Source organism: Chironomus tepperi, unplaced genomic scaffold (assembly GCF_022539635.2).
Source record: "Chironomus tepperi strain 1889 unplaced genomic scaffold, CSIRO-AGI_Ctep_v1 contig_219, whole genome shotgun sequence".
Classification (NCBI taxonomy): domain Eukaryota; kingdom Metazoa; phylum Arthropoda; class Insecta; order Diptera; family Chironomidae; genus Chironomus; species Chironomus tepperi.
Genome location: NW_027226341.1, coordinates 677,165 through 696,868, shown reverse-complemented (window position 1 = coordinate 696,868; position 19,704 = coordinate 677,165). Strand labels below are relative to the sequence as shown.

The following is a 19,704-nucleotide window of genomic DNA, read 5'->3' as shown; positions in this document are numbered from 1 at the left end:
AGTATTGTGAAAAGTTAATTCCTTTTAATATAGTCATTTCAGTTTAAATTATTCTAGCAAAACGATATTTTAAATAATTTCTGATGTCTTGTAAACTGTAAAAAGAATTCAACAGGAAAAGGGGCTTTATTTTTCAAAATTGAATGAATGCTATTTTTTATCTTGAGGAGAAACATGGAAGAAGAGATTTTAAACGTCAACTGAAGATACTTTTTAGTTGAGAATTTTTTAACATTATATAAAAATGAAAATTAGTAAAAATAAAATGAATTCGTTAATTGAATTTTTATTTTTTAGCAAAATAATTTTTAAATTTTTGTTAACATTTTCTAGTTACTAATGCTTAATTAAAATTAAACGTTTTGAAAAAAACGCACTAATATCTAAAAAAGAGAAAATTAGGAAATAAAAAACTTAGGAATAAAGTAGGCCATAAGAAAAGATTTATGGTACCTAAATATTGTTGACTTGTGCCATTTTCTCAACAAGGCACTTGCTTCATTTATTATTTTGTATATTCAAATAATGGATAGCTTAATTACGGCAACAGTAAAGAAGAAAATGAAGATGTCTCATTATCAATTCCAAGAAATAAATTACAGCATTTTTTTTTGTAAAACTTGTGGAAATTTGTTATTTAGGTACGATAACAAAACCTTCAAATTTCGAGATCGATTTCCCTTTCCGCCTTTATATTGCTATAATATTTATGCAAAGAGACAAAAGATTTCAGTGTAATCGAATATTCCAATATATCTATAATCTTGTTACATGGAGAATAAGTGCGAGAAAAAAGAAAAGAACGATTCTTGAGTAAAATTTTATTTGATTTCCGTGGCACATCACAGAACATGTTTGCGAATATATTTCATGCTCAATGGTATGGATCATTCTAATGATTTCAAAATGCTATACAAACACAAACAATTGAAATGAAACGCGTGGCAAATAAAAAACCATCTCATTTCGATCTCAAATTATTCTACTCCACATATATCGAATTAGAGTATGAACGTTAAAAAGGAAGAAAATAATCAAAAGAGCTTCAGAAAGAAAATCCTTCAGTATTATTTACTCAGCACAAATTGATGAAAATCGTTTTACAATTGCGTCATTTCACATCCTACAATTTTGTGAGTAAATAATTTTAGTTATTTAAGAAAATAATTGACAAAATTAAGATGAACACATTTTACCGGTTTTCAATTGTATTCCGTTTACATGATCGATCGAATACAGAATGATATTCGATTTTGAGATATAAAAATAAGCTTTCTTAAAACAGATAGTCAGTAGCTCAATTATTTTTCCAAACACAAGCAAGGTTTTAATTTACCTTAAATTCTTGCTTAACAAAGCATGTAAACATGTTTATCATAGCACATCACATTACATTATTCCTATTGATTTCCTTTCTTTCTTAGAAAATAATCAGCGTAAGGTATTATTTGCCTTTATCTGAATTTGAATACATACTTCGATGTGAAAAAATTTTCCACTTAATAAAATTGTATAAAATGGAACAAAAAGTTTCTGAAACACAATACTGCGATAAATGAACAATTCATTGAAACTTCGCCGCTTTTAAATATACACTTATGCATGCTGATTTTAATGAAAATCGTGCTTAAGTTGCGATTCACATATTTACACGTAAGCATTATTCAACAAGAGTAAAAACATGAACGAATGAAATTTTTTCTGGCTTCGATTAACCCCATGTATGCTTGAATCATCTTACAATAGATAACTAAATGGACTTTTTTTTATTTTGTTCACTATGTTTTATGCTTTGAGGCTAAGAAAATTTGGTTTAAAGTTATTTGAATCCTATGCGTTTTGTTAATGCCCACTTACTAACTATAAATAGAATAAGAAATATGATAACACAAAATAATGAAACAAAAATGAGAGGGGTGAAAACAGAGAGAGAAAAATTTTGCAAAACCTTAATTCCGCCATAATGATGTCAAATATTCAAATCATAAAAGCACTGTTTCTGTTTGTACAAACGTGAAGGGTGTTGTCATATTTATACATATTTCAAATAATGAACTTTACTTCAATTGAAAATTACAATAAAAGATCTAAGAATGTTTTTTTTTTGTACATAATAATGAATGTCTTTTGTTACCGTTTTTATTTTCATATCCTTTATGAAAATGTTTCTATGCAAAAAAAAATGTTGCAGTTATTCATGAATTCTTTTTTGATTTTTTTAGGTTGAAATAATTAAATATTCATAATATGTGTTTATATTACACATACTTTATTAATATTCTCATATTATTAATATTGAAAATCGAGTTGAAAACTTACAAATTAGTACTGAAAATTAGCACATTTTCTTAGTATAGAAGATTAAAAACCTCATGGTTAATTTAAGAGTCGCTTAGGTCTAATTTTTTAAGAAATGAAAATGGAAATACGTGTGGGTTAAAGACTTAACATATTAACTTTTAATTTTGAATGGTAGTTAGTGGAAATATACCTCAAAGCTTTTAATTGCAAGTGAAATACAGAAACTTTATTAATTGACCATTAGCATATTCAAATCAGTTTAGATTATTGGCAAGTTATACAATTTTCAAAAATAGAATAGTTAATTTGTTTTATTCTGTTCTTTATGATTTCATACTTTGAAAATTATGTTACCTTATACTTTTGGTCATTTAAAATAATTATTTTTCATTTCAATCGTTAACAACCGATTTAATTATGCAATTATAAAGAAGTATTTTTTATCAGAAAAATAAGAGCAATGAAGAAAATAAGTCTTATCTAAAAACTTCTACTAAAAAATGAAAATGTCAAATGCAGACTTTTCTTTAAGAAAAAAGAAAACATATTGCATTATTATAAAATATCTTTAATACCATAAATCGCCAGGAGGTAAACTCAATTGATATTCTTCGGACACTTTTTAAGGAGAAGTGTATAGATAGAAAAATGTAACGACAAAAGGAATATATCTAAATACAAAAAAATTTCTACAATTTTAATGTTAAAAGAAATAAAAATAACTATTAAAATTATTAAGAAAATTATCTACTAAAAAAAGAATACTGAATGTAAAATTTTGAATTTCATTTTTTTATATAAGAAGCGATGAAAATTGAGAGAAGATGCTTGATATAATGCTGAGTTGTTCACGTTAATTACATTAATAAAAATAATTTATTTTATTATTTTGCAAACACCGAAAAAATATTAAAACACAAAAGAGATTTATAGGCCGGAGGAAAAGTGAGGCATAAATGATAAAATTACAATAAAAATATCTCTATATAGCTCTATAACTGATGGAGCGGCAGATAATGAGAAAACATTGATTAAAATCTTCCCGAAAGTGAGATAATTTCCATCAGAAATGATAAAGCTTTTTTATGTTCCACGACTATATAGCCCATAATGAAAGTATAGTCAAAAAAGGAAAAAAAGCAGAATGAACAGAAAAAAATTTATTGCTCGTTTCGTCAGCTTTACTCTATATATGCTATATGCATATCGAATATTAAATCGTTTTATTCTCTAACATGGTGGCGCCTCTATCGTTATGAGGAAAATTCATGCGCCCCACAATCATAAGGAAGAAGAAAATTTTATATTCTTTTGATTTTTGAGAGAAAAACGGCAAATCAGATGAAATTTTTTTCAGTTTCATGCCAACATATCAAGTGAAAAGCCACACAATTTTTCGTGCGCGACAATTCCGTATAGGAAAGCTTGTATCTATATACACACAAGTTGTGTGAGACAGAATGTGTATAGTGTGCAATAAATAAAGAAATATAATAATAAAAAAAGTACATACATGTATTCATAAAACATATCTAAATTATTAATATTTATATGCAGATAAAAGCTTGTGTTTTGCATAAAAACAATGAGAAATGAACGGCACTGTGATGTTACGTGATTGAAACGACACAAGCGATTCTCGCTCATGGAAAATAATTGAATGAATATTAAGGCATCTACTTACGTTCAATCAAGTGAAAATACACAAAAAAAAACCATAAAATAAATATAATGAATATAAAATGTAGGTTATATTAATATAACAATCCACCCTTAACTTTTTTATATTTACACGATTCGTACTTTACGATTTTTCTTAATCTACAATTCTTCTTCCTTCTTAACCACCTTCCATAAAATTTAAATCATTATTATTAATTTAATATTGCTTTATTGAAGTTTTACCACTTCCAATAAAGCTAAATATTAAAATGCTCAGTTTTGGATGAGAATACTTCTTTCCTTCCTTCTTAATTATATATTATCCAAAAAAAAAACGAGGAACGTTATATTCTATTCTTTTGAACCATTATCGTAGTTATGATGAGAAAAGATTAGTATTACTTAAACATTTGGAATTATGGCACAAGTGATTGGATTTGTGAAAACTTTTAAACTAGTTAAACTAGAAAAGTTGGATGACACATGCTTGATTGTTTTTTGAAAATTCAAAAATAAAGTTTGTATTATAGTTAATAACATTCTTGATAGATTATTAGAACATTATTTCAAATTAGTCTACCTACACTCTCAGAAAAATCATTGAAATATCCACATTACTATTATTAGTATATAGGAAAGTTAATTATCATAATTGTTTTTACATAAAAATTTTCACTATGGAGCAACCCAAAATTTGAGTCATGTTGCCATATGTTTATTATTTGCTGTGAAACTTGAATTTTAAGTTTGAGTTATAAAACATTTTGCTTCAAATATATGTTTGGTCACTAATAATTAATAAGAATTGTTTAATTAATTTAAATTTGAGTCGAAAATTTTAGAAAATGAATATACAAAAATCGAAATGTGCGTAAATTTGTATGTAATTTACAAAATTGTACATATTTTTTATGAAAGAAATATGATGATGAAGATTAATTATTAACCTCCTGATACTATATGTTATGTGCACACATTGCTATTGAGTTAATATCCTTTGGCTTAATGAGAAATGCTCCCGTATATGTACTAGGCATTAGAGTGAACGTGAGTGAAAGAGAGACATAAGGTCTATTATGTTTGTGCATTTGTACGACAACAATTGGTTTACATTGTGATAGATTACAGTCGGACTTCACATCATTAACAAAATTTATTGCGTGAATCAGACAAATTACTTTTAATGTACGATAGGTCGACAATGGATCTACTGTTGTTCACAAATATGAGCTGATCTATGTATTTTGTTAAACTAACGTGCTCATTTAAATTTATAAAGTGCTTTTCATTTCAAGCACTAAGCTTATGTAATCCACGTCGAGTATATCAATAAAAAGTGTACAAAAAAAAAGGAAAATTGATAGTGTCATGAAATATACGCATTCTGTACTAATAACATCTATGCATAGTTAGAATCGCGCATCATCATTATGGACATATGACAAAAACGAAAACAATAAACAAAAAGAAGATTATTATGATAAATTTAATATAAAAAAGATAAGAATAAATGACAGAAGAAAAAAGATATTTATGATTGCTCATAATATTCAGAACCATATACTTATTTTGTATAGAAGGCAGTGACATGAGCAACTAGACCAAAAATAAATGTCCACAATCAACTTCAAAACATTCATCATTAATAAAAATAATCAAAAGGAAAATCACAGTGGATGGACAGAATTGAGAGCAGCAAAGAGAAAAAAATGTAAAAGAACGACAAAAATTAGTGTAAGGGTAAAAGGGAAAATATGAGGAGAGAGAAACATGTCGAGAGATTTCACAAATCTGGTCGACCTTTTTGTACTCAGGAAAAAAGACCCAGATGGCATAAAAAATGAGCACACAGAGAAAAATCTTTGAATCATCACGAGATAATTGTAGACGGAAAAAAATTGATGTAAAAAACACAGAAAGCATCAAAGCATGTTTTCGTTTTATTATGGTGGTGCTAAGGTATTCATTTGAAAAGAATAAAGATTATTTTTATATACATTTAAGTACATTTGTAGGGTTTTATATAGTCATAATCATATGTGTCTCATACTCACGTATGGTAGTGTATGATGCCATGTGATGATTTTATCGCAATTGTTACTGCTACCCCATAATTATTCACATCATGAAGAAAAAACAGCAAACAAGAATGTGTTTACATGGAAAATTAAGTGCAATTTTCTTACAGCATATACGTTATTGTTGCTTCTCTTTTTTTCTATTTTTGATAAGTCGTAAATTGTTATAATTTAGCTCATGCTATAAATTTTTCAATACATTTTTTTCTATTTTACCCTTATTATTGCTATTATTGCTTTCTAAAATAATTCCTTTTCTTCTTTATATTAAATATAAGGCTGCAAAAGCTCTATTAAAAACCGCTCAATAATTAGTTCGACAAGGGAATGAATTTATGGCACGAAACACTTTTTTCCACCCCAATGAATTTTTCTGGCCGCGAAAAAGCGATCAACATTGTTTATTTTTATTGCCTTAGTGGTATCGAAACGCAAGGCGTTCTCATAGGAAAACTGAATGAATACAAAAGCTTTTAAATTTTAAATTAAGTAATAAAATGTTCCACTAAAAGTCGTTTAAAAAAGCAAAAAGTTTATGTATTTAAACATTTTCTTTCTAATTCTCCAAAGTGTGTTTTCAGATACAATTTAAAATTCACAAATCGAAAAGCAAAAATATCCTTGAAAGTATTCTGAATCTAATTGTACTATTTTTTTTTACTTAACTTGCTTTCCTGTCAGTTTTTCTGTTAGTTTTTAAATCCTTTAATCGATTTTTCGTCCACTACTGAAGATATACTTGTAAAGGATGTAAACTTTTAAGTTCTAACATATCCATAGTATACGTTTGAAACTCAAGTCTAACTCTCTTGTGATCTACATTAGAGCTTTAATCTACATATGGACCGCTGCGTCGCCATAATATCGGTAATATTCGAAGTTATCTTGATGGCACTGTCACGGCGAATCTCGACCAATTTTAAGTAATTCGGACGAGAGAATCTTAAACAGAGAAGAATTTGGAATTTTATGCAAAAGCATAAAACATGATCATGGCTATATGCATATAAAACTTTTAAAACATAATTTGAAAATTTAGTTTTCAACTGCACAATGTTACATGATCCACACGGAAAACGTGGTTTTTTTTTTATAACAATGTATTTATTTCAAATTAAAAATTTATAGAAATACTTTGTAAACAAGCAATAATTGAATGAATTCTAATGGAGTAAAAGGGTTCAAAATTAATATTATTTTTTTTTTAAATTTTCCAATTTAAGGATATTATTTTAAAGATTTTATAGATGGTTCAGTTTCAATTGTAGAAAGTCTATTCAAGTTTATAAAACAATTCATTAATATTGTCTCATCACTATTATTGTATTGAAATTTATTATTCTTACACAATGAATAATATTCAATTATTTTATTTATAAAGCCTCCAGAGCTAAATCAAGAAAATATTAATGGGTTAAACTTTCCTTGACTTGTATTCAATTGCCTAGTAAGATTGCGAATTGCGTGACTAATTTATTCCTGTTATATTTCTGTTAAAAATGAAAAATGTTAAAGGGCTATATAATATACAATACATAATATAATGATTCCAGTTAAACTTATACTGGAGTGAATTCAATAATAAAATCTCAAAAGTCTCATTTCTAATCTCTTGACTCCATCTTCAACTGCATTCTTAACTATCTTGAGAAATTCTTTTAGAAGCCTAAGGCTTTCAGGAACTTTTTGTATTTGTTTTCCTCTAGAATCAACAGCAAGTGTAACTTTTTTAAATTCATGCTAATAAAATTGAATTTAACAGTTTAGAGCTTTAATTTGACTAACTACTGTCTTTAACTGGAATTTTTTTTATTGTCTTAAAATAGTTCGTCATAACAAAATAGTTGAAAGCTGATTAAAATAAAAACCACAATATAACACGTTGTAAACTTTATATCACTGTTCAAGTTGAAACCGAACTGACACGAACACCACAAATATTTAATAATTTTTAAATGAAAATGTGAGGAAAGAAATATTTTTTCCACGTTTCAGATGTGAATCGTTAGCATCATAAACTGAGCAATTTAGCTTTATTGAGTTTTCATCAGTACAGATAACTGATATTGATGATGACGATGAAAAGAGTAAAACATATATTGAGAAATTAAATTACAAGATAAAAAATGCCTCTTTTAGCTAAAATAAAGGAAGGAAGGAGTATATAATATCATAAAAAATTATAAGGAACAAAAAGGAAGTGAAAAAATGCGTGAAGGAAAAGAAAAGCTCTGTCAAATTTAATTATAATGAATGCATTAGTGGAAAAGAATATTATTTGTGCTCGAAAAGAATAGACAGTAATATTTAATAAATTTATGTAAGCTATAAATGAAAGAAAAAAACACCAGAAAACGACGAAAATTGATAAGCTTTCCCTTACTCTATCGATAATAAATCTTCATCTACAACGAGCGAATGAAACGCCGAGGAGTGGAAATTGAGCGAAAAACTGAAGACTGAAACAGAAAAGCCATTAAATTAAAAACATCAGTACTAGCGTAATTTGATAAAGTAGAAAAAGTGAAAGAAAAAAAAAGAGAGATAAAAAAAAGACGAAAAATCTAAACATTTGCAAGATCATGGATATGTTTCAACACAACTCCTACGGCTTTGTTATACTTCTCTCCATTATACTTATTCAAGGTAGGATTTTACTTTGGCATTTTTCTCATTTTTTATTTCATAAAAAAACACAAGTGAAATTTGATAATCCCTACTTAATCTGATATCAAACCAAATTCTTCCCATAGCTATAATTCTTCTGTACACCCACGTATATACATTAGAAATTTTTATTTTTTGAAATTTTTTCATAATTGCTCTCCTGCATAAAATATCTAACGAGGTCGCAATTTTTTATTTTTTTATTCATTCATTCATTCATTTCACTCATTTCCCTTTCAATGAAATGGAATTACATTTTATTTTTATACCTTCATGATACTTACTTCGGTATTTTCACTTTAACTTTTTTTCTATATCCAAATTTCATCCAAATATAAGAATATACCTCCATTTAAATTCCCTTTGCTTCAATCTAATGAATAAATGATGTAGAAAAGCTTTATCAAAAGACTCTACAATATGAGAATACTTATCTTTATATTTCTTACTCAAGCTTTTCTTCCTTGAAAGAGGAGAAAAAAATATTGTATTGCTAACATAATGAAAGTAACTTGGGAATTTATCGCTTCTTGCTCTAAAAACATGCATTTTTTTGAACTTTTTTGAGGTTTTTAAAGTGTAACATATGAATACTTTTCTGAAAGACCTTACTTATACCTACCAAATGAAAAAAATCTAATAAGGCAGTTTGCAATTTGAAACTCTACCCAAAAAACGTTTTTATTACGCGCACGTATTTTTCCTATATAGTACTCATTAGTGTCTATAATTTATCAGATGAATTATTGGCAATGTGCGAGGTGAATTTTTTAAGATTTACTAATGAATAAATGATGTAGAAAAGCTTTATCAAAAGACTCTACAATATGAGAATACTTATCTTTATATTTCTTACTCTTGAAAGAGGAGAAAAAAATATTGTATTGCTAACATTTCCTTTAAAATATCTAATTTTGAAATTGAATTACATTTTATTTTACTTCTGGTATAAGAATATACCTCCATTTCTAAGGGAGAAAATTTCCTGTTCTGAAACAATGTGACACAATATTTTGTTTCAAATTTATTTTTTGTATTAGATTAACATGTACAATTCACTCAATAAATATGTGATCTTGTTGTCTCCTATCAATTAAACTTATTCTTATTTAAGTTTCATTTAGTTTACATGACCTCATACATTAAGTTTTTTATGCTGCATATTATTAATTGCCAAATTAGTAATAACTCCTAAAAGCAATCATTTTAGATGTGATAATTTAAAATTATAGTTAATTATTCAATCCTAATGATCCCGTTTGTTTTTTTAAAAAAATTCTAACCATCCTAGTAAAAACAAAGCCTTATAAAAATGTACAAAAGATCATTATTATAGATTGCAATACCTGTAAATTTTTATTACCTAGGGCCTTATCTCTCCACGTTTATTAATTATGAAAACAAGAGAGAAAAAAATGCAAAAGTAGTAAAACAGGAATCCCTTAATCATCTTTTACAAAAGATATAAAATGGTTTACACTGTAAAGTAACAAATGACACGCATAAGTCGTGGTTGCTATATAAATTATGACGCGTACAAACACAACATCCATTATTTCCTTTTGTGTCCTTTTTCAAGATTAACTTCGAGTCCAATTTATGTTGTTGATGTTTCTTTTTCCTTTTTCTTTTCACTTTTTTATCTTTATTCTCTTTCAAGTAATGCCTTTGTTTGTTTACAGCGAAATACACATGTAAACTTTATTAAAGCTCAACAGATGTTAAAAGTTGTTTTTTTTTACTAATAAACTAAACTTTTATTTTAAAATTCAATGTGATTTATAAAAATATGTTTCAATGAAATATTCTAAATATTGTCTTTAATATTGAACTACGATGGCAACATATTTTCCATATTTGATCTTAATTTTATAGAATAAATATATCCTCCAAATTATTGAACAATTATGTTGAAGGTATAATGTTCATAAAAGAGATGAGTTTTACCTTTTTGTTTGAATATACATAATTTGATTCGCAACAAAAATAAATAAATGAGTTGCCATTTCAATGCTGTATAGCTTTCAATCGATGAAACCATTCACACAATTTCACAATTTCCAAGTCATAGTCAATTAAATTAAAATTTCCACCTCTTCTCCCACACTCTTGTCACTATTGACGTTAATGAACAGACAATTTACATAATTTTTACCAGTTTCATAAATGCCGTTGCTCTTTCTTTTTCATTTTTATAAAAGCCATTAAATCAATGAAAAATATCATTTATCGGTTTTATGGTTCTGCATTAAATCAACTCAGATTGAATTCCCTTTTTAAATATTTTTTGTTGTTTATTTTGTTTATTTTCGATTATATTTTGAGCACTAATTGATATTATTGAAATTTTTTAAGATGTAATGACGCATTCCTTTATATTATTTCTCTCATAAAATCAAATATAAATCCATTATACTAAAATTAAATAGAAATATAAGTATCTAAATAAATCCCAACTGTTTTTTCCTTCAGATGTTACCGAAAGTTTACGTTTAACTGAAGTGAGAATTCCTAATCATGTTATAAGAAATAACACAGTTAGATTAGAATGCCACTTTGATATGAATGGAGAAGCATTATATTCAGTAAAATGGTATAAAGATGGATACGAGTTTTATCGATACGTGCCACGAGATCATCCTCCTGCTCAAGTTTTTATGCAAAATGGAATTTATGTTAACGTAAGTGTTTTCTCCATTATCCATCAGTAATTCTAATATTAATAAATCAATCAATTGAAATATGTTTTCACTTATATCTATAGCTTCACAACTCATCCGATAATCAAGTTGTTTTAGAGAACGTTACACTTGCTTCTACTGGTCGATATCGATGTGAAATATCTGGAGAGGCTCCCTCATTTACAACTGTTTCAGACCATGGTGATATGATTGTTGTTGGTACGTAACACCTAATTATTTTTTTTTTTAATTTTAGTTTCACTAATTTAAAAATTTTTTTAAACACCTATGTTGAAATTTTTAAAATTTGAAAGTTTTAATTGATTTGAAAAAAAAAACCAAAAAAATAGTATATATTTTTCAAGAAATAACAAAAACATAGCAACGTAGAATAGCTTATCGTAACATTACACTGATAAACCGTTCGTAAAGTATGGTTTTTGATATAGTAAGAAACATGTATACAGGAATGTAATTTTTAACGTCCATTATAAGCGTTACTATAAATTTCGAAAATTAAATAATAAATAAAACATGTGCGCACATATACATGCATTGCGAAGAAAAGAAATGAGGATGCTAGAGAGAAAAAACAAATGGTTACATAATTTATATTTTTTACAACCATAAATTAAGAGTGGAGCAGTAATTTTTTGCATAATTCATTTTCTCTCGCATTTGTTGTGAACACACATAACAATACAATGTGTTCTCTTCACATCTAGTGCTCTTTTAACACCTTGATCTCAAAGTTTCATTCTTAGACCATATTACTTTCAGTATAAATAATAAAACAAAAAGTTTATCATAGCATGGAGTGTATACTTGATATAAGTACAAGTGATTGACGTAAAAATATTTACTTTTATGTTATTTATTTCCTACAGCAACACCGGATCATGGTCCAGTCATCACAGGAGGTAAAGCACGCTATCAAATTGGCGATATGGTGAGGCTTAATTGCACATCGGGGAGATCCAAACCAGCAGCACACTTACAATGGTTTATAAATGGTGAACCTGCCGATCCGATTCTTACACGCCAATATGAAACGCTAGTAACAGGACGGGAAGGTAATAAAAAAAATCTTATATACATGTATATATCTAAATACATTCACATAAAATGTTGTGCTATATATATTTTTTTCTCAAACATTATTTATGCGATAAAAAAAGGCTTAGAGACGACAACATTGGGTCTAGAGTTTCGTGTACGTCAGCGACATTTCAAAAAAGGCGATATGAAATTAAAAGTATGAATAATTGACGTATAATTGCTAAATATTTGTAGCCAACAATATTTTTATGCTGTTTACATTTTTCTTTCCATATTATTATTTTCTCACAAAATGTCATTGCAACCCATCTTGACATGTCCCTCATATGCTATTACAAACATGATAATGACCATAATAGTGCCTAGCTACCATAGCTTCTATCTATTGGAAAAGTAATGAAGAAAGCGTTGAAGGTGATAGGCCTCTAAGAACTCCTTATTCAAGTCCGATTGAATCTAGAGAATCCGTTCCACCAAGCAGTTCGAAAGCTGATCGTGTTCAAGGTAATTTTTTTGTTTTTTCTGATCACTAATAATTTATATGATATGCCACTTTATATTAATATTTTTTTTTTAAACAAAAAAAATTAATTGTTTTTATTACAGCGTCAAACAGCTCAAAAAATACATCAATTTTCATAAACAGTGAAATAATTAAAACGTTATTATTCATAATTTCATCAACATTCTTTAGGTAACTATTTTAATATCAAAATTTTTATCCTTATATGTATCTCCAATAAAATACGGAACCGAGATACATTTTTTAAATAAAATTTCATTATCGGATGATCACACATATCATCTATAAGAGGAAAGAAATGAAATTTTTTAATCGCCATCCAATACATCATATCACTTTATCATTCACATGCTTTTAATGGAATGAAAAAAAATAATATATACATATTATGTATACATATAGCAAAATTTTTATTATTTCTACATAAAAAATGAATCAAAAAGGAAGAAAAAAAATTGTTCAGCGTTTTGATGATAAACATTTTTAACAAGAGCGATTGAATAAAACAAAAATATAAAAATTAAAAATGTATGCCAAAAAAGTTTAAATGATAAACAGTTTCTGAATAATTGAGGAGAAGGAATTTGTTATGATGTGGAGATGCCTCTATAAAATATTTAAAAATATATATATAAAAGGAAATATTTTTTAATTAAAATTTATTTTGATTTACTTAATGTTTGACTGAACTAAGAAAATTTGGGAAGAACATCAAACGTTACACAATGAATGAAGTATAAATTGTTATCATAACTAGATAAGTAAAGTGCATTTTTATCACTAAATCAATAATCAATTTTGCATTTCCGTGATTCGGAAGACAATTTTATTGATAAATTTTTAAAATTCAAAGACTTTATTTCGAAACCATCAAACGGCATCAAACTTTTACAATTTTTTCACCTCTTTTTCGCTCAAAAAATTTAAAAAAAACTTATAAATTGAAATTGATTAGGTTGAAGTCAAAAATGTCGTTTATTTAAATCGTAATTAAATTCTTATGATTTGTAAAGACAGCTTTTGTTCGACAGAATTAGGCTATGAGATGCAAATTATATCCGGACATTTTAATTTCAATGTAATCCTAAAGACAAAAAATGTTCCACATCAAAATTAAGTTAAATTTAAAAAGAAAATCAATAAAATTTCTTTAAAAAAACTATCTCTTTTTGAGATATTTTAAATATATCTTTTATCCAGTTAGACAAACGAGTGTCGAAAAAAGCGCATTTTGCAATGAAAAAATGTACTGAAAATGAAGATTATTGAATTTCCATAAAAATCTGTATGTTGTGTTATTCTCTTAATAAGAAATTAAAAATCATCTAAAGACATGCATTGAAGAATATTTACGATTAAATCATAAATTACATTTAAAACTTAGGTAGAAAAAAATATTTCAAATTTTCCATGCACGAACTGTGCATCATTGATCCTTATGGGAATGATTTCTAGGAATAGTACAATATCCATGAACTTCATAAAATGCCCAAAATATAAAATGAAGAGAAGAAATAAAACTTTTCTAAAATAAAAATGGAAAAAAAGATTCAAACCGACCCATATAGAATAAATCAATGATATCATAGAGCTACAAAAGCTAAAATAGAACAGCAAGTATTACAAAAAAAAACAATTGTTTGCCTCTTTGACTGTCTTTATTAACAGTCAGTGGCATAAAGAAGAAAGTAGGAAAAAAATAAGACAAACTTTCTTATGAAAGAAATAAAGATGTTAAAGTTGTGTAAATATAACAAAAATAAAATTTATGTAAGGTTTCCATTCTCCGAAAAAGGAATAAAAGTAAAAAGATTCCTCAAGATGAAATAAATTTTCCCTTCCTTAAAAAGTTGCAGCGCGAAATTATGTTTGTTCATTTACAGTGAAAAGAAATTCTGGAAAGAAAATTTTCTTAGTTATTTCATACTTAAATTAAATATAATTAAAAGTTTAGTCTTTTCTATTATTTTATGAATAAAACTATAACGCTATATAACTTTTTGTTCCTTCATTAGAATGAAATATTTCTTTTTAATAAAAATTAAGATTGTTATAAATTATGTCCCTTGATTTATGTTAATGCACCTTAATATTCTGAATGTACAATAGAAGTCATACCATTCAAAACTTTTTAAAGAACTTTAGAAACAAACGCTGTACTTTTTACTTACTTACTTACTTATATTTCAAGAAGTCTCAATTACATGTAAAATCGGGTTTGAAGAGCTGATTAAACTGTTATTAGCTCGTTGAATTTTATTTATAAATTATAAAGTTTTTTTTTAAATTTTTTAATTAATATAAATTCCTAACACTAAACTTTTCAAAATATTTTCAAGTTAAAAAAAAATTTATTTGAATGTTAACAAATTATTGCAAATTATCAAAAAAAAAGCTTTAAAACCTTAATATTTTATTTGAGTATTCAAAAGGTTTGTACATAGGTAATTGATTAGTTTATTACATTTTTTTCATATCAAATGATTCATATTAATTTAATTAAATTTTTTGAATGATTTCTTTATTAACTTAATAATTTCTAAAATCACAATTCATCATCTTTAAACATGATACAATGAATACAAAAGATTGACATAATCGTATTAAAAGATAAATTATAAAAAAATGAATGTCAATTAATTAATGTAGTTTCCTCATTTGAACATAATACTACCGTAACTTTATATAAAATAAATCAAACCAAACTCTTCTTTTTATCCTAACAATTAAAAGAAACTCTTTGTAAATATATAAAGAATTGGAAACAAAAAGGTAAAACAAACGAATTATGAAGAAAATTTACATCGAGAAGAAAAATTTCTCATCGAGTTAGCAAAATACAATTAACAGAAGCCATATCATTTATGATTAAGGTTAAGGAATAAAACCAGGAATATAAAAATATTATGATTGTGTATATCAATGTCATTGTTTGAATGTAAACGATTTAACTTTAATATCACAAGCTTTCATCAGAACTCACTTTTAGAAATAATTATATTTTAAAACGACTCTTAGATTATTCAAGTCAAGAAAAATATTGTTTACTTTCATATAATTATTTTCTTAATAAGACATGAAACGGTCTTTTTGTTAAAATTTATTAAAAGCCAAAAAGAATTTTATGAAAAATAAAAAAAAAAATATTTTGCAGAAAAATGTACTCATTATTATGGACATGCCTTTATTACTGAAATTTCGATCCATTTTTAATTTTTCAGAGTATTCAAAGACTTTTCATTTCAGACTTTTTGGATAAATATCACAAATCTGTTTTTTGAAGTAGGTAAGTCGAACCTTTTTTTGATAATTAGTTAGTGACATCAACTTCAAATCCTCCGCAAAGAATGTGTTTCGCATGTTGAACATTAATATGAACTTAAGGTCTTCTTATGTTGTTCTTCGTTATTTCCCAAAATCGTTCCTATAATTTAACGATTTTAAGGAACATCAATGAATTTTTGAATCAATCCTCAAGATATGTACATCCTTTTTTATTTAAAGTAAGAACTCAGCGATATATTATAAAACAGATATAATTAAGAGATATATAAATTGCAGCCTCAAAACTTTGCTTCATACGAAGCTGACATTTACGACTCATAAAAACAAATTTACAATAATTAAAAAGGTTGCAGGAAGGGATTTTTTAATCACACATTTCTAAACAAACGTTTCATTTTATTTAACTATCTATGTATGCTCATGTGAACAAAAATTGGATCCAATTTCAAAGAACTTTTAGTTCTTCGGTTATATTTTCACTTTAATATGGAAATAGTCACCCAAAAATGAGAGGATGGTGAGTTTACTCATTTAACACACTTTTTCTATTGTATGAACAAAATAAATATGAAAATAAATTCATATTAGCTCACATTTGTTTGTACAAATATCGCATAACAGCCAATTGATATGTATGAGGACATTCAAAACATTATTATTACCAATAGTGAAGTCCTCAAAATAAATTTGCATAAGCAATCCAAGTTATATGCTTCATTAATTAATAGTATGCTCTGATTAAATGATGCATGTTATACCATGTTTTGAATTATATGTGAAAATTTCACTTCCTTTACAATCATTGAGATGGATAATGGTTCAATGAGCGTTGCTGTTTCGATATTTACTGCTTTTGTATTCAAAAAACAAAGAAATTTAATTTTAAAATTTTCTGATATTTTTGATTTATGTTAAAGTACATTAAAAACATGATGGAATACAATAATTTAATTAAAAAATACATATAAGCAATTTATTACGTTATCAATGCTCACACAGACATGAAAAAATTATATATTAATCTCTAGTTCTAAGTCCCCAAATAGATGTTCTTCTAGGCATTACAGTTGGACGGGCAACTGAGCTGTGAATAAACTTATTTACGCCAATATTTTTGAAAGTTTTTTCTAGCATTTGAAGTCCAGCATCAGAAAGAAGATTAAAAACATCCAAAAATAGAAGGGACTTTACATTATTTAAAACTCTGCGAAATAGATAATTAAAAAAAAATTAGAAAATATTCTAAAATTATAATGCACCTTTTAAGTTCACTTACAAATATGACGTCATAGGAATATTGTAGCATCTTGATAACGACAAATATTCCAATTTAGTAAGTGCTGTAACAGCTTGTATAGCTAAAGACGTCAATAATGTGCAATCTGATAAATCAAGTTCGACAATATTAGGACAACGATTAATGAGAATTTGAAGACCTATATAAAACGGAAACAAAAAAAATTTAAGAATAGTTATGAATATCATTAACAAGGCAAAGTTATTTTAAATATTTACTTGTATCAGTCAAACTACGTCGACACCCAGAGATGTTAAATCTCATTATAGAAGGAGTTATGAGCGAAACTATTGCCTCTACACTTTCACTGCTCAAATTTGTCCATGAAATATTCAACGCAGTTAAGAACCGCAGATTAGCCATTAAGATTATAACAGATTCTTGATTTAATCCTTCGCACATTGCAAGATTAAGCACTTCTAAATCACGACATTCGGCAATTTCTTTACAAACATTTATGTCAACTGGAACATGTTCTAAACTTAGTTTCTTTAATGAATGACAAACTTTAAGAAGCTGAGCTAATGCAGTTACATCAATAGATGCTAAACTTAGATCCAAATATTGTAATTTTGATTGAAATCCTTCATAACGAAAATGTGATTCAAATATTGGGCTTTGAATTTTCGCTTGGGCTAAACGAAGTATTATGAAGCCCCTTGAAACTATCTTTCCAATAGAGCCACGTTTAAGAGCACGGTTTCCTAAGTCCATACGAATCCAAAGTGATTCGTCTAAAATAACACGACTAAATCTAGTGTTTACTAATGCTACGCGATGTAATGTCTTTTTTGGAAGATATTGAAAGATATGAAGTAATATTTCATCAGACAGCAGTTCAAACGGATTAACTAAATTTTGCTCTTTTGCTTGAAATTTCTTAAGAACTGATTCACTTTTTTTCAATGGAGTCTTTGATGATGACGGTTTGCAAGCATCCTGTTGACTGGAAGTTTGATTTAGTGTCTTATTGATTGTCGTAAGTGGTGATCTCTTACTAAATGAAGAGCCAATTACTCGTTTCTTATTTGATTTATTAAAAAAACTTATATCATTGTCATTATCTTCATAAACTGTCACGGATAAATTTTCGGGATCTTCATTGTTTACGCATTTTATTAAATTATTTTCCGACATCTCACAATCAATTTTTCTCCGCTTAGAACTGTAAATAAATGTAATAATAAATTAAATTGATTCAATAATGTCAATAAAAGTATACTTTTACCTCTCTAATAGCGTTGTCTTACAGTTATTTTCCTTAGTTATAGATTTATTCATTTCGAGCGCAAATTATATTTCGACAATCCGTGTATAAAGCGAAAATCCAAATATTTCACTATTTAATCTAAAAATGATTTATGTAAATTTAAACCTTTTATTTATTTTGAAATTAAATTAATGACTTAAATATTAAAATTATTGAATGATATCAATCGATTTATTAATTTTACAAATCAATTTCTTATAAAATAATTGAGTATTATTTTGGATACTCATACAATAAAAACATGGATTATACCATTCCAATTTTTGAAAATAAAAATAACGTATTTTTGCTTTCTATAATGTTTGTCGATTTTCTATTTGCATAAATTAAAGTATGTACATACGTATCTTGCTTTAACTGTTTTCAATGATATCTTTTACACCTTTTTAAACCCTCGTAGCAAAAGTACTATTTTAAGTCAAAATAACAAGTTGCTTGTGTATATCACAAAATTACTTAATTTCGCACATAAATTAGAGTAAACATCAAATAAATATTAATAAAAGTGGTTTAGAGGAGGAAATTTTCTTAACATTAAGTCTTTTTCCCCTTTTCGAGAAAGCAATGGGAGCATTCAAATGATAATAAATACAAAAGCATGAACAACATACAACATGAGAAAGGAAAGCAAAATAAAAAGAAAATATGTAGAACCATAAATTCGAAAGAAGAGAAAGAGGAGAAGGAATTCTATTTAAGATGTATATTTAAATAAGAAAAAAGAAGAAGTGATATCACATTTTGTGAGTTATAAGTTAATGTTTTTGATAATAAAACATTACACAATTAAACTCAAATAAAATGCAATAAAAGCTTCTATATTTTCCTCCAGTTTAAGTATTTTATGCTATAATTTAAAGGAAGAAAATAAAATTTATGTA

The 19,704-nt window shown here is 26.6% G+C and overlaps 2 protein-coding genes across 3 annotated transcripts; one reads left to right on the top strand and one right to left on the bottom strand.

Moving 5' to 3' along the window:
• The first annotated feature begins 3,680 nt into the window (after positions 1–3,680).
• LOC139090650 (cell adhesion molecule 3-like) lies at positions 3,681–15,222 on the top strand. Of its 2 annotated transcripts, none has more exons than XM_070640448.1 (8): positions 3,681–4,045; positions 8,229–8,687; positions 11,181–11,389; positions 11,473–11,608; positions 12,277–12,462; positions 12,568–12,644; positions 12,808–12,952; positions 13,055–15,222. In XM_070640448.1, exons 2-8 carry the CDS (start codon positions 8,624–8,626, stop codon positions 13,144–13,146), a joined length of 909 nt encoding a protein of 302 aa, XP_070496549.1. In that variant the 5' UTR covers positions 3,681–4,045; positions 8,229–8,623; the 3' UTR covers positions 13,147–15,222. The 2 variants fall into 2 exon arrangements, with proteins under 2 accessions (XP_070496549.1, XP_070496548.1); XM_070640447.1 differs by having other exon boundaries at positions 8,181–8,687.
• Positions 15,223–17,194: 1,972 nt separating this feature from the next.
• Positions 17,195–18,889, bottom strand: LOC139090713 (S-phase kinase-associated protein 2-like). Its single transcript, XM_070640512.1, has 4 exons — positions 18,782–18,889; positions 17,772–18,718; positions 17,533–17,692; positions 17,195–17,460 (listed from the first exon to the last, which is right to left on the bottom strand). The coding sequence occupies exons 1-4, from the start codon at positions 18,832–18,834 to the stop codon at positions 17,274–17,276; spliced, it is 1,347 nt and encodes a 448-aa protein (XP_070496613.1). The 5' UTR covers positions 18,835–18,889; the 3' UTR covers positions 17,195–17,273.
• Between the last annotated feature and the right edge of the window lie 815 nt (positions 18,890–19,704).

What these genes read in the sequence shown, in the direction of transcription:
- LOC139090650 (XM_070640448.1), top strand. Translation starts at nt 8,624, where the DNA reads ATGGATATGTTTCAACACAACTCCTACGGCTTTGTTATACTTCTCTCC. An exon ending in CTCCATTATACTTATTCAAG is followed by an intron (nt 8,688 to 11,180) that starts GTAGGATTTTAC and finishes TTTTTCCTTCAG; the next exon opens with ATGTTACCGAAAGTTTACGT. An exon ending in AAGGCGATATGAAATTAAAA is followed by an intron (nt 12,645 to 12,807) that starts GTATGAATAATT and finishes TGACCATAATAG; the next exon opens with TGCCTAGCTACCATAGCTTC.
- LOC139090713 (XM_070640512.1), bottom strand. Translation starts at nt 18,834, where the DNA reads ATGAATAAATCTATAACTAAGGAAAATAACTGTAAGACAACGCTATTA. An exon ending in AAGACAACGCTATTAGAGAG is followed by an intron (nt 18,719 to 18,781) that starts GTAAAAGTATAC and finishes ATTTATTTACAG; the next exon opens with TTCTAAGCGGAGAAAAATTG. An exon ending in ACGTAGTTTGACTGATACAA is followed by an intron (nt 17,693 to 17,771) that starts GTAAATATTTAA and finishes CGTTTTATATAG; the next exon opens with GTCTTCAAATTCTCATTAAT.